We start from the raw sequence: 14,615 nt of genomic DNA, 5'->3' as shown, positions 1-14,615 counted from the left end.
AAAGGTTTGTGAAGAAAAAAAAGATTAGTAGGAGGGAACTGTTTCAAACGGTCCTGATGCCTTCAAACCGCTCAAATTAAAGGTAACATGAAGAATATTTTTTTACCGTTGCTTTTTCTTAAAAAGAAACCGTTGGCCTTAAATTTTCAAATTTCTGTTTTGCTCACCTATCTAATTTTATCTTCCAAAGATTGCTTTATAGTGATACTTTGCTGCAAAAATTCAGTGAATTATTCAAAATTCAGATATAATAGACCTCTTTTGCTTTTTGTGATACTGATATATCATGCTTTTTTTCATATATGAATCTTACAATTGAAGCTGAATTTGACTATGAATTGCCATGAATTCCCCCCAATTTTGTTTGTGAAATCATTTTTGAAATCTTGTGTAACATTTCATGATTTATGCAGATTTGAGCATATGAACCTAAACAGTGCTCAGATGGAAAATGTATCAAATGCAGATGAGAATGATGATGTGGGTTATCATCCTTCACCTTCTTCAGTGGATCAAAATGATCAATCATCTACAGAAACTCCCGGGTGTTCGACGCTGAGCGGCGATTCTTTCACATACTGCAGAACTTATTCAGAGACCTCTGGCTTCTCAGAGCCCACTGATGATCAGAACAGCTGTTCTGACACAGCCTCTCCTTCGTGTTGGCCGGTCCCGAAATCTCCCCATCAGTCTGTTCTCTCAAGGTTTGGAATGAGGAACATGCACAAGCTTGAAGGGGACAAGAAGCCTGATGATCAAGAGGCACTAGATATAGGTGAGTCATATGGTTTCTGATTTCTATATGTAAAGATGAGCTACAAAATCAATATGGGGTACAGATTTGCTAAAGTGGTGTGTGAAAATTTTGGCAGAGCTTGAAATGATGAAGGAAAGATTTTCAAAGCTTTTGTTGGGTGAAGACATGTCTGGAAGTGGGAAAGGTGTATGCACAGCAGTTACAATCTCTAATTCCATAACCAATCTCTATGGTATGTTTTTCAAACAGATTACCAAACTTGAACTGTGTGTGTTTTCTCCCTATTTCTATGCCATTGCTCATGACATAAGTTGTTTCATGCAGCTTCTTGAAGCGTGTGTGTGTGTGTGTTTCCCTATTTCTATGCCATTGCTCATGATATAAGTTGTTTTATGCAGCTTCTTAAAGTGTGGGTGTGTGTGTTTCTCTATTTCTATGCCATTGCTTCATGATAAAAGTTTTTTTCTGCAGCTTCTTGAAGTGTGTGTGTGTGTGTGTGTGTGTGTGTGTTTTCCCCATTTCTATGGCATTGCTCATGATATATGTTGCTTTATGCAGCTTCTTGAAGCGTGTGTGTGTGTCCCTATTTCTATGCCATTGCTCATGATATATGTTGCTTTATGCAGCTTCTGTGTTTGGCCAACACCTGAGGTTAGAACCTCTTCATCCTGAGAAGAAGTTAATGTGGAAGAGAGAAATGAATTGTCTCCTATCTGTGTGTGATTACATTGTTGAATTCTTCCCAGCCTCACAAAATTTAAAAGATGGGACAGCTCTTGAGGTAAAATCTTCTTTCAACTATTGATGAGTTTCATATTTCATATTTGAATTCGTGTCCTCACACCAATCCTTGCAAGCCTGTTTAGGTCAGGGTTCGAGGTCTGGTAACTTACTTGACGAAAAATTTGTGTCCTCACACTTATCAGCTCAAGTTTTAATTTGAAATGTTTGCTTATGTTCACACTTATCAGCTCAAGTTTTAATTTGAAATGTTTGCTTATGTTGACACCATTGGTTTTCAGGTGATGACAAGCAGGCCCAGATCAGATATTTATATGAACCTTCCGGCATTGAGAAAGCTTGACGCAATGCTCCTTGTAAGATAATTTATCTATCCCAACGCTAACCATTTTTTTTTCTTGTCCAGAACCAAAGGGTTGCTAAGAAAGGCCTGAATTATCTTTGACAGGAAATATTAGAGACCTTTCAGGACACAGAGTTTTGGTATGTGGAGCAGGGAAGCATGTCAGGTAATTCAACACGATCTGGCTCATTTAGGCGGATTCCTCAGCCCCAGCGTAAAGAGGAGAAATGGTGGTTGCCTGATCCGCGTGTTCCTCCTGCCGGCCTCTCTGAGAAGTCAAGGAAGCACTTGCGCCACAAACGTGACCTCGCCAATCAAATTCACAAAGCAGCAATGGCCATCAATAGTAGCATTCTTTCTGAGATGGAAATCCCAGACTCATACATGGCATCACTTCCTAAGGTTTGTTCTTTATGCTGATCCTACAGTTTCAATTATCTGAAAATAGTTCTAAGAAATTCTGAAAACAGAAACTATTAGGGAATGCAATATAATTAGGAACTTTTTTTATCTCAGTTTTTAGAAAACTAAACCACACATGGTCATGATTTTAGAACTTTTGATTAAAGGGGATAAAACATTTTTGTGTTTCAGTGTGGAAAAGCAAGTGTAGGCGATTCAATTTATCGCTACATGTGTAGCGCGGACAAGTTTTCCCCTGATTATCTGATGGACTGCCTCAATATAAGTTCTGAGCATGAAGCACTCGAACTTGCAGACCGGGTTGAAGCTTCAATGTATATATGGAGACGTAAAGCGTGCATTAGCCATTCGAAACCATCATGGAGCATGGTAAAGGATCTCATGGCTGAAACTGACAGGAGTGACAAAAATCACTTCTTAGCAGAGAGAGCTGAGAGTTTGTTGTTCTGCTTGAAGCAGAGGTACCCTGAACTTTCACAGACAAGCTTGGACATTTGCAAGATCCAATACAATAAGGTAAAAACAAAATATGTAGTTGATCTACATTCTATTCTATATATCATTGTCAAATTTTGAAACTCAGTAAACCGTATCTATGTGTGAATTATACACGAAAAGGACTAATCGTGGATCGTTTATGGAAAGAAACTCAATGAAATTTTACTTTTTTGCAGGACTTGGGGCAAGCAATCCTAGAGAGCTACTCAAGAGTGCTGGAAGGTTTGGCATTCAACACTGTTGCTTGGATTGAAGACGTTCTATATGTAGATAGATCCACAAGAAGTCAAGTAGTTTAGAAACCACAAAAAAATTCAAGTTCTTTTATGTATGTCTCTATTTATATAGAACAGAAGCCAAATTGAAGAGCCTAAGAAATAGGTTTATTTCTGTGCATCTGAAGCCTATCCAATGTAATTTAAGAAGCATCTAACCTAGTATTCCAGTTCTTGATACTCTAGTTTCAGCCTTCACATCTTTATGAGCATCTCATTTTTGCACTACATAAATTCAACCATTGAGAAGCAAAGTATATATGAAGATGTGTACTAAACAAGACACAAACAGCACTTTTCTTTTTTCATAGAATGTGTATAAGTAGGTGTTGGACATTCAGTCGAAATTTCAACATAGATTCCATGTTTGTTTAGACAGAAAATTTTTCCAGGGAAATATATGTATCAATCTTTTTGGGAAGAAAGTAGAAATAACATCTGAAGTCTGACTATTTCCCAAGTGTTGTTACACAATGACCAAACTTCATTTATTTTGCAATCATGTACAAGTCAAGACTCAACAGCATAGCCGCTAATGGTCTAATAAAATACACTACAATACTCAAGAACAAACTTGGGTTACAAAATAAAATAAAATAAAAACTAGGGTTACAGAAAATAGCTCAATTTAAAGAAGAAATTAACACAACCATGTTGTTTATGTCACTATACATCAGTCAATGAACCACTTTTAAGCTTCAAAGGTGTAATTGGTTTGTTTGTTGAAGAAGAGAAGTTGAATGCTTCAATCACTGATTTGCACTTGGTGTTGTTCCCTTTGTTTTCCTCCAAACACTTCTTCAAAGCTTCATCAACAGATGAGTCTGTCTTTTCTGTGTTGCCAACAGCACCATCTATCTCTCCCTTCTTATCATCATCCATTGTCTACCCGCCCTAATTTTCTCTCAAACCTGCAAGAGTGTGTCTATATATATACACATACATATATATATATATATATAGAGAGAGAGAGAGAGAGATGCAGTTGACTGTGAAGTCGTGTAGGAAGTGTCCGGCTACCACCAGGGAAGTTTCAATGAATCCGACGTCTTATTTTTGTCCCCTTTGGGGTTGAAAAGGACAATCCCAAATTTTTTATTTTTTTATTACATATATTTTCTTTTATCCCAAGTTTGTTTTTACATTCATTACAAAAGGTGGAATAATATGTGTAATGTGTATGTGTGTCCTCTGCACCTTCTATGGACTAGTATAATTTTTGGTCAGTTTCATGAACTGTCCCTGGTCAGGGGACTCGTATTAAAAGTCTTCTTTAAAATATGAACTTTAATGTAGAGAGCACAGTTATAGAGGTCAATAAAAAGTTTTTGATTTTGTTGGTAAGACTTAGCTTACACTTGATTGTGCACAAAAGTATATTGCAAAGCATTCTTAGCAAAACCTAATAATTTGGGGAGACCTTTCACAATTTACACCAAGTGTATCACCACAAAATAATATATTGTACATAAATCCTCTTTAAAAATATATATAACACTACAAAATATCTTTTTATTGATGTTAGGTGCAGTATAAGAAATTTATTTACCTTAGATTAAACGAATTAGTCAAATTTTTATATATTTTTTCTTTTTCTTTTTCTTTTGACATCATTTGAGCAAAATAAATTATGGAGTATCATTTTGACTATAATTTTATTTTACAATATATCACTTTAATATTTACTGTTGTACATGAAAAAAAAAATAATTGATCTAGGGAGAAAAGAGAAAAAAATGAAAAAAGTAGTGTTAATTTGTATGGTTGATTTATGAGGAAATAAATGAAATTTTAATTTTAAAACTTTAATCAAAACCATTTCAATAAATTTATCACTATATTCTTTCACATTGAGAAGACGCAAATATAAAGATTGTGTCATCTAATTTTTATTTTAAAAAAAAAAAAAGTTATAGCAGCAAAATATTAAATTTTTATATAAATAACACAAAAATAATTACAGAAACCCTCCCACCATTGGATAAGTTTAAATTAAAATTACAAATTACGAAGACTTAACATTATGAATTCTTACATATTTAAATTAAATATACAATTTTTTTTTTTTTTTTTTTTTTTAAGATGTTAGTATTAACGAGACTACTTCATTGAATAAGTTTATTTCATTCGGCATCTGAATTGGGTTTATTACACATTGAACCGAGTCTTAAACCTCCACCCCACGACAAAAACCAGCCCTTCCACAATCCGATCCATAGAAAAAGGTCTGCAATTCGTCAATTCAATCGGAAAATCAGATACCCAGTTGCATTAGATGGCGGAAGACGATTTATCGGGGTCAGAGAGCCACGAAAGTGACTCGGATTGGAGTTCAGAAAAGCTTGAAACAGCAGGAAAGGGAGGAAGACAAGGCATGTCAGAGTACGAGAAACAGAGGATGAAGAGAATTGAAGAGGATAGAGCGAGAATGGAGGCCATGGGTTTGCCTAAAATAGCTTCTTCGTTGATAGGTTCGGTTCAGAATAAGAAGAAGAAGAAGAGCGACCGAAAGGGTAAAAGGAAAATGGTTGAGGAGGACGATGAAGAGTATAAGCCGCCCGAGGAAGAACGGGGACATAGTTCCTCTAGTGATGATGATGATAATGAGAAACTTGTGGGTTCTGGGTCTCCAATTGGAAAGGTAGTTTCTCTCTCTAGGCCTCCCTCCCCCTCACTCTCTCTTTCTCCTGTTTTTGTCTGTAAAATTACATGAAAGCTTTCTATTTTTCCTAGTTGTATTATTTTGGCATTTCTGTGTGTCTCTGTGTGAGAAATGTATGTCTATGCCAATATGAAAGCTTTCTATTTTTCCTAGTTGCTTGAATAACTTAACTTTTCTCCTTTATACGTACAATGTAAAGTTTTTGTTGGGATCAATATGAACATGAATCCTTAGAATATACTATGGTTTGATTGAGGATATTTTCAGAGAGAGCCTAATAAATATAGGGTTAAAGCAACCAATCCATAGTAGTTGGAAAAAAAAAAAAAAACAAACAAACAAACAAACAAATATTGATTTTGTTGAGTTGAATAGCTTCGCCAGTCGCCACTGTCTGTATTTTTCTTCCTTCTTCATTATTTACCAGTTCAACAACGTTTTCTTCCCCTTTTCTACACTAGAATTTTTTGAAATATCCCAGTACGTATGACTTATCCCTTTTTAGTGTACCTTACTTCCATTTGTAGTTGGTAGTATCTTGCTAACTTATCTTGATGGGGCTACTCCTAAAATGTTTTAATTATTATCTTTCCATTTTCATGAGCAATAATTTGATGTTACATCAAATAAATCGGAAGAGTTGAGGAACCTTGCAAAATTTCTATTTCTATAAAATAAAATCTTATTGTTTGAGCAACTTTAAAATTCAAATATTTATAATTTTCTGATTACTGTGCAATAATCACCAATGTTGGATGGTTATTATGACCCTTTCAGTTTGTTTTAAAAGCAGTACTATAGTATGTCTTGCCATTGGAAGTTATTTTATTTAACCCTCTTGTTTGAGAAGACAATCTGCATTACTCAAGTTTCAAACCTAGACAAGCTCCTATGTCTCTATTTCTATAGGGAGAAAGTAAACCCTTATAAAAGATATGCAATCTAAATGCAGGATATATTTGTATGTCAGCCCTTAAGGAATCTTATCATTCACTTTGTTTAATTTGGAGTTTATCTGCCAGGTTTTTCCAATGTGTCCTTGTGCACATTGCTATTGTCTCATGCATTTGCTTATCTAGTTATCTTATGCTCTTATGTATGGAAAATGATACAAATTATCTTAAAATGACATGTTTTGATGTGTGAATTCTCTTATCAATTGTTCTTGTTGACCAGGTAAAGAAAAAGACATCAAATCCTAAGCAGAAGGTTTCCATTCAAAAGCTCTCAAGCAATCCTGATTTTATTGATGACAATGATGATGACTTGATGAAGGTACTTAGTAGGCTCTTGAACAATAGCCTCTTTTTCTTCTTCTTCTTTCTTTTTCATTTTGCTTTTTATTTATCCTCTTTCGAATGTTTCTTTCTTTTTCTTTTGGCTGTTTTGGTTGAATAAGTGAGCTAAAAATGAATTATGAACTGACCATTGTTGCTTTTGTGTTCTAAATGATTGTCAAGAAGAAATTTGCTGATTTGGCAGCATATTTATGCAGGCAATTGCTCTTTCGCTAAACGATTGCACAGGATTTTTATATGTGGGACATAGTGGGCCTTCTAAAAGCTCTGAGGCACATGTAATAGATGGTATGCATAGTGAAACAAAGGGAAATGCCAACATTCAGGAAGATACAGGAAAGAGGAAGAGGAAAAAATCGGTTTGCTTTGGGCTTGGCTTAGTGTTTTCTTTTATAATGAGATGGTTTTCTTGCTTTTGTTTGCCTAACGCTTATTTGGCTTATTGGTGGTCTCCTTCTGCACTGCAGATAGCCAGTCGGGTGCAAATGACTGAGGATGAACTGGTTGTACACTTCTTTCAGTTTGATGGTAATCTCACGTTAATGGTATCTATATGCAATATAATTTTTAATCTTCTTCCAAGAGCCCCTTGGAGTCTCTCTCTTTTCACCTAGGTGCATAGACAGAGAATAAGTTCCTCCATGTGAAGTTTTAATTTTTTAACCAAAAAGGTGCACGGTCCAGAAAATATTGTCTTTACCCACATGTTTGTGCACCTGTTATTTTCAAGACTAGCTCTGTTCTTTGTTTCCTTTCATTATAATTTATAAATTTTGAACAACTCTCAGTGATACTCAACTTCAACTCCATAGACATACACTTGACACTTTTGGAAAGAGTTGAACCGTTCCGATAAAAGTGGTAATAAGAGCTAAAAACCACCCAAGAAATTTGAGGATTGATTAAATGAGAAATCTTTTTTCAACTCTGTAAATGTCACTGCAATCTATTTAGCTGTACTACTTCAGTTTCCATATTTAAGTGAGTGATGAGGTGAAATGTTGCTTCACAGAAGCAGGGAAAGGAAGCATAACAATGAGAGATTTACGGCGAGTAGCAGCTGCTCATGATTTTACATGGACGGACAAGGAGATGGCTGATATGATCTATTGCTTTGACAATGATGGAGATGGGAAGGTCATTACTTGCTCTTCTTCATTTTAATTTATATCAATATATATTGTTGGATGAATATTCAAAAAAAAAACAAAAAAACAAAGAAAGAAAGAATGAAAAATACCTACCAAACAAAAAATATTTTAAATTTTTGAAAAGTAAATGCAATGTAAAAAGGAGGATGAAGGATGAACTTGCAATGCAAATCAATCACTCTCTCTGAAATCATGAACTGGTTCTGTGCTTTTCTGAAATTTTTTTTTTTTTGGGTGAAATTGCAAATGGCCTTCTGATCTCTTTTGCCATCGGTAAATAGTTAGCTGATGGTACCCAAAATTAAAGAGTTTGAAATTTTTTTAAGCAATGGTAAAATGACGCCTTAGAATTTCTAACAAATGTTAGTTCATTATCAAAACTGGAAAAACTTAGGAAAAAGTAATGACTCTAATCAGAAATTCTTCTTGGCTTCATTATTCTTTCCATATCCTCTACTTTTTGGCTGTGGCTATACTGTCTGGAATCTATAGAAATAATGATGCACAATAGTTGGCACGGGTTTCGTGAGATGACAATATGATATATTGTTTGAAATATGCAGTCTTTGCCTCTTTCTCCTTCCCTCCTCTCTCTTTATTTTCATTTTCTTCCCTCTCTCTCTCTCTCTTTATATGTGTGTGTGTGTGTGTGTGTGTGTGTGTGTCTATAGGTATATTATATATACATATCTTTTCTCTCATTTGAGAAACATGAAGTCAAAGTTTTTTGTGCCTGTCACTCTTTTCTCTTGTGTTCTCTCTTTTCTTCACTGTTTTCTTTCGTGAACAAGAGGCTTAGAAGATTTGTTTTGCAGTTTCCACCCTCTTATCTCCAATCTTCTTTCTGCTATCTAATTTCCCTTCCCTCCATTTCTTTCGCATCATATCAACCTTTTGAAGTAAAAGAGAATTAGCACTTATCAAAAAAAAAAAAAGTAAAAGAGAATTAGCATCCTTCAGTACCCACTACCAGTTTGAAAAAATTCTTGTGAAAGCCATGTTACATCAGATAACCTTAAAACCTTGATTCAATTTAATGACATGAGTTAATGTAAATTGGAAAATATCTTTTTGCATCAGATGGCTTTTGATGCAGACAAATCAATAAAGTTAGAGTGTATCTGAAACTAATCTGAAACTAATCAAGTTTCAATTTTATATGTCAATGCATTAACTTTTGACGCATGTTCAACACCAACCCCATGTTTTTTGAAGTAAAAACAACTCTACTCCCTACGCTTTACAAGAAAGTATATGCTTCCTAAACATGTTTTATTTTGTCATATGGCCCAGTTGCTTACTGCCTGTAACAAGCATAATTGAAGGCCAAAATAATTATCAAATTCAGGGTTACAGTCTGTTTGGGAATCCCAAGAATCTCATGAGTGATTTAGGGAGTCTCTGCATAAGAGCGTTCCTTTTAGGGTTTCTACTTAGTGCAAATAATGTGAAGGTTGATTTTGTACCCAGTCAGCCACTCCTAGTACCATCCTGATGAAGGGGACAACGCTTGGTGATGGCCTTCTTTTCCTTTGCAGCTAAGCCTTGATGATTTTCGGAAGATTGTTGGTCGATGCAACATGATCCAGGCTTCTGACAATGCAGCTGTGGGTTCAAAATCATGAGGGATCAATCAGGTGCTATGTTTCCAGCCTTCCAGGTATTGTGGAAGATGAGGATCTTGGGCATTTGAAGAACTTCCTTTGCCTTCATTTTTGAATTGTGGTTTGACTATTGTTGGTCATTGGTAAGTAACGAATGTTGCTTGTTACTCCTGCAGTTGAAAGTTTCATTTTGGCTCATACAATGCTCTTATTGCAGTGCATTGGAAATTATCAGGAAACAGTTGGCATCAGGACTGGGTGGGGCGCTGGTGCGTATAATTTTATTTTTTTGGTTTATTGTGTAATTAATGGTCTTATTTTAGCAAAATAGAAAAGAAAGGGATATCTATTATCCTTGACCTTGAATCTCTTTCATAACTTCCATGTGCTTCCAAGAGTTTAAGTTGGAACGATAAAAAAAATACTAAATAATTTGAATAACTGAACCAGTATATTGGATTGAGGGATTTTTTTTTATTTTATAATAATTATTATTATTATTTTGATAAGTGGATATAGAGATATTTAAGATGCAAGTGAGGATGCCACCCCTACTTACAGCTTCACTAAATATCTACTTCCTCGATTCAACCATTCCAATAATTAGAATGAAATATCTAGAATTCTTATAACAAATATATGTGTTTGTATTAAAAAATATTTAGGATTTTTGTGTAATTCTAGAAAGTTTAACGCTTCTTTCACCAGAATTTTATAAGGTTCAACACTTCTTTACATTGGTTGGAGCATCCACTCTAATACATAAATCTAGTCGTGACTTAAAACCAATATAAAATTAAACCATTCGCAATAACTGTAGTAGAACTGTACCACCAACTAATAATAATATTCCATAAAATAAGTCCACAATAAACCCTATATGAACTAATAAAATCCTAGTCCATCAGTGGTATCCTTGCTACAATAGTCACTCATGCTAGAAAATAAACAAAAAATAAATTCAATAAAAAAGCTCCATTTTGTCACGGGCCACGTTATGAGTACCTGTAAGATAAATAAGGGGTGAGTTCACTAGCTCAATAAGTTCAAAGATCACCAAATTGATTTTACGTTATGTTCTCATATATAAAAGCAACTTACAATAATTAATATGACATTAATTATTTTAAACCTGTTTGCAATGATAATCAATTATTTCTCATTAATTAACATTTCCAGCCTCATATTATAATTATTCTCTGATTAATTAGCATATTCATTCTGATATAGTAATTAGTACCTCATTAAGTAAAATATTTAGGTCCAATCTCCCACTAGTGCAATTACTTTTTAGATCTTGATCAGTTTATTAGTTTACCATCTTGATTTACTTTTATTATTTTTTCATATGTTGAACATGTTCTTTTGCTCAAATTTCTAAGTAGTTCATCCTTCCGATTAAAATTTATTAGGTTTTACTTTATTAACCATCATGAGCCACGGGCTCAACAAATGATAGTTACTCAATCTCAATCTAATGTATAAGCCATAGCACAACTCATCACCAATTAACATAAACCACGAGTTTAATATCATGCGCTCCCATACTCCAATCAATGTAAGCTACGGGCATAGGATCATGCACTCCCAGACTCCAATCAACTTAAGCCACAAGTATGAGATCATGCACTCTCACAATTAAAACAACGTGTGTGTGGTCCCAGATTATTGAATACACACGTTGGGTTCTTAGTCGTGGACCACTTCTACATTATTGGGCATGCTTTGTCCTATTCCTGGATGGCCCCTTCAACCAATCAACAATATCCAGAAACCATAATTATTAAATGTTATTTTAGCGTATAAAAAATTAAGGTTTAACCAACTAATGTAAGTTTTCAATCTTAAGACTCATTTTTGTTCCATATCAATTTTTATGTTTTCAATATAACGCTAATTTTATTAACTAAATTATATTTTAATAAGTGTATTTATTGTATTATATTATATTTTTGTCTAAGTTGCAATTTATTGTCTTGAATGGGTTTTGAGCCTTCCAATTTATTACACATTTCCCAAATCAGTTGACACAGATCCATTTAATAATGTTCAGATCAACGTAATGAGTCTCATGACCATTCAAATTCATGTGCATAATTGCAGGAGAATATCATAGCTAAAAACCACTATTAACATCTAATCTTAGCATAGTTGTTTAAGGTGCATGGTACAATAAGGTGCCAAGGTCTCTTGGAGCCTAGGCGCAAGGCTTAGCAATTGTAGATATTGTGATAATGAATGGTATAATAATTTTTTAATGTGAAATATTAAATTCATAGCAATTATAAAACACAAAAGTGCATTGTACAGTTGGGGAAAAAATGTCTAACAGCAATGCAGTGCATCTGTGTTTGATGATTAACACGTGTGTGAGATTGGAATACACAGCAAGCGTACACAAGGCATGACATCACAGAGGGTCTATCTGGGTCTGTTTGGCTACATGCATATCGTTTTTTAATTAAAATCCTATATCAGCATGCATTAAATAACCTAATTTACTATTCAAGGTGTCAAGCAGAAACTCCAATCTTATTGAGTCAAATCTTTGTGAATATTATCCGGTTTGGATGTCATATCTAAAGGGGACTTGGACTATGCGACAATTCCCCATGAGCTATGAAAATGTTTTCATTCTGTTTTGAATGAAGGGCATGTTGAGTTTCAGAAATAAGAGAAGAAAGGATTTCCTTCAGTATGGTGACTAAAATAATAGAAATGCACTCCTAAACTGTGTTATAGCAAGCTTTATTTGTAAAATCCATTGGACGCATCAACTCTCGTGTTTTTTTCAGGGAGAAGGCTGGATAGACTTGATTTAACTTCATTTCCAGTAATAGGGGGAATGAGATTTTATCAATTATGCTATCCCTCGCTTCGAGTTAATTGCATTGGCTGTTATTTGAAAATCATTATTTCTTTTCCTATCAGCATATATATATATATATAATGCCACAACAAAATGAACCGTTTCCGTTCCCATAAAATAGTTCTTCCTGCTATTTTGATGTGGCCTGCATTAATAGCTGACTACTGAAGCACTTTCTAAGTTTTTTAACCATTTTTTCTAAATCCGCTTCTTTCCCACACTCGGAGACATTCTTTTCCTATCAGCATAATAGCTGACTATTAATGCATTGGCTGTTATTTGAAAATCATTATTTCTTTTCCTATCAGCATATATATATATATATAATGCCACAACAAAATGAACCGTTTCCGTTCCCATAAAATAGTTCTTCCTGCTATTTTGATGTGGCCTGCATTAATAGCTGACTATTGAAGCACTTTCTAAGTTTTTTAACCATTTTTTCTAAATCCGCTTCTTTCCCACACTCGGAGACATTCTTTTCCTATCAGCATATATATATATATATAATGCCACAACAAAATGAACCGTTTCCGTTCCCATAAAATAGTTCTTCCTGCTATTTTGATGTGGCCTGCATTAATAGCTGACTATTGAAGCACTTTCTAAGTTTTTTAACCATTTTTTCTAAATCCGCTTCTTTCCCACACTCGGAGACATTCATTTTTTAACCATTTTTTCTATATGCTGATAGGAAAAGAATGTCTCCGAGTGTGGGAAAGAAGCGGATTTAGAAAAAATGGTTAAAAAACTTAGAAAGTGCTTCAATAGTCAGCTATTAATGCAGGCCACATCAAAATAGCAGGAAGAACTATTTTATGGGAACGGAAACGGTTCATTTTGTTGTGGCATTTGAATTTACCAAATATGTGAATGCTTTTAGATTAAGCAATAGATATATATATATATATATAATTAATAGGAACGTAGAAAGAAATTGAAATGCTTATAATGCCATACTAATATGTTTAAATTCTGATGCAGGTTTGTTCTCTCTGCTGAACTCCTGTACGAAATTAACAAGCTTTCAGGGATGATGCTTTCCAGAAGCGAGAAGGCACTGAGTCGAACATTGCAACTCAGTGTAATAGGCTTGTGTCTGTTGGAAATTTTGTCACTTCTTTTGTGCGATACCTTTAAGTTATGGTTGTTTGGTGTATTATTATTAGATAATGGATATGAACTACAGTATGTTTTTTGAAAATATAATTTATTAACCTTAGCTTGTAGCACTTGCTTGATGGCTTTGTTTTTGTCTATTTTGTTACCAAGGAATGTAAATATATGTAAGAGTCAATTGGGGAGAGGATTCTTCCATTTTTCGGATGATGATACTAAGGCTGCGTTTGGATTGATGGAAAATAAAAGAAAGGGAGGGATAATGATTTTCATGTTTGGTTTGCTAATAATTAGAGAAAATAAATGATCCAGAGAGATTTGGTTTCAAAATCCAAGATTTAACATTGTAATGAAGAAAATTTACACTTTGTTTTGAACCAAGTTCCTTTAGAATTTGAAATTGAAAATGGAAATTGGATTGTAATTAAATAAAATACTATTTTAATGTTTGGAAGAAACTGGAATTTGTTAAAAGGAATTTGAAGTAAAATAAACTTTGTACCAGTTTGGGATAAATATCATCAAATCCTATGTGAATTGTCTAGCCGAATAATTTTTTATTGGCTATTTATACCAAATATAACTAGCAATTCACTGCAACTATTCAGTGCAAAAATAATTTTCCTTTAAAATCCCATCATTCTAAATAAGTAAAATTCTTTTTAAATTCCAATTCCCATGAAATCCCAAGGTTCCAATTCTTTTCAAGAGACATTTGCCTTCTTCTTTTTTACCTTGGGATTTTTATAACAATGAACAAAGAACACATAGAATATGTTAGATAGAGCGAGAGTGAAAGGTACCTCTTCAACAAAGACCACCAGACACAAAAAAAAAATCATTAAAAGAAAGATCAGTTACCAGACAAAAAACTA

At 34.1% G+C, this 14,615-nt stretch overlaps 2 protein-coding genes across 6 annotated transcripts; both read left to right on the top strand.

Moving 5' to 3' along the window:
• Positions 1–240: 240 nt before the first annotated feature.
• Positions 241–3,465, top strand: LOC132299008 (rop guanine nucleotide exchange factor 3-like). The gene is made up of 7 exons (XM_059795428.1): positions 241–775; positions 873–989; positions 1,384–1,538; positions 1,780–1,854; positions 1,947–2,243; positions 2,436–2,780; positions 2,939–3,465. Exons 1-7 carry the CDS (start codon positions 334–336, stop codon positions 3,059–3,061), a joined length of 1,554 nt encoding a protein of 517 aa, XP_059651411.1. The 5' UTR covers positions 241–333; the 3' UTR covers positions 3,062–3,465.
• A 1,693-nt stretch (positions 3,466–5,158) lies between these two features.
• LOC132299006 (uncharacterized) lies at positions 5,159–13,947 on the top strand. 5 transcript variants are annotated; one of them, XM_059795424.1, is made up of 8 exons: positions 5,160–5,678; positions 6,876–6,974; positions 7,195–7,356; positions 7,465–7,525; positions 8,010–8,134; positions 9,687–9,808; positions 9,970–10,021; positions 13,606–13,947. In XM_059795424.1, the coding sequence occupies exons 1-6, from the start codon at positions 5,313–5,315 to the stop codon at positions 9,771–9,773; spliced, it is 900 nt and encodes a 299-aa protein (XP_059651407.1). In that variant the 5' UTR covers positions 5,160–5,312; the 3' UTR covers positions 9,774–9,808; positions 9,970–10,021; positions 13,606–13,947. The 5 variants fall into 5 exon arrangements, with proteins under 5 accessions (XP_059651409.1, XP_059651410.1, XP_059651407.1 ...); XM_059795425.1 differs by having other exon boundaries at positions 9,929–10,021; XM_059795423.1 differs by having other exon boundaries at positions 9,687–9,895.
• The last annotated feature ends 668 nt before the right edge of the window (positions 13,948–14,615 follow it).

Source organism: Cornus florida, unplaced genomic scaffold, assembly GCF_030987335.1.
Source record: "Cornus florida cultivar Cherokee Brave unplaced genomic scaffold, ASM3098733v1 CherokeeBrave_3.0.0_Hap2_Chr03, whole genome shotgun sequence".
Lineage (NCBI taxonomy): Eukaryota > Viridiplantae > Streptophyta > Magnoliopsida > Cornales > Cornaceae > Cornus > Cornus florida.
Note: the sequence above shows the minus strand (reverse complement) of the source record. Positions and strands in the feature narration are given on the sequence as shown.

Excerpts from the sequence above, each read along its gene's own strand:
- LOC132299006 (XM_059795424.1), top strand. The coding sequence starts at position 5,313 with ATGGCGGAAGACGATTTATCGGGGTCAGAGAGCCACGAAAGTGACTCG. Across the intron at positions 7,526-8,009 it reads ACACTTCTTTCAGTTTGATG|AAGCAGGGAAAGGAAGCATA; the intron begins GTAATCTCACGT and ends GTTGCTTCACAG. Across the intron at positions 8,135-9,686 it reads ACAATGATGGAGATGGGAAG|CTAAGCCTTGATGATTTTCG; the intron begins GTCATTACTTGC and ends TTTCCTTTGCAG.
- LOC132299008 (XM_059795428.1), top strand. The coding sequence starts at position 334 with ATGAATTGCCATGAATTCCCCCCAATTTTGTTTGTGAAATCATTTTTG. Across the intron at positions 990-1,383 it reads TTCCATAACCAATCTCTATG|CTTCTGTGTTTGGCCAACAC; the intron begins GTATGTTTTTCA and ends TGCTTTATGCAG. Across the intron at positions 1,539-1,779 it reads AAGATGGGACAGCTCTTGAG|GTGATGACAAGCAGGCCCAG; the intron begins GTAAAATCTTCT and ends ATTGGTTTTCAG.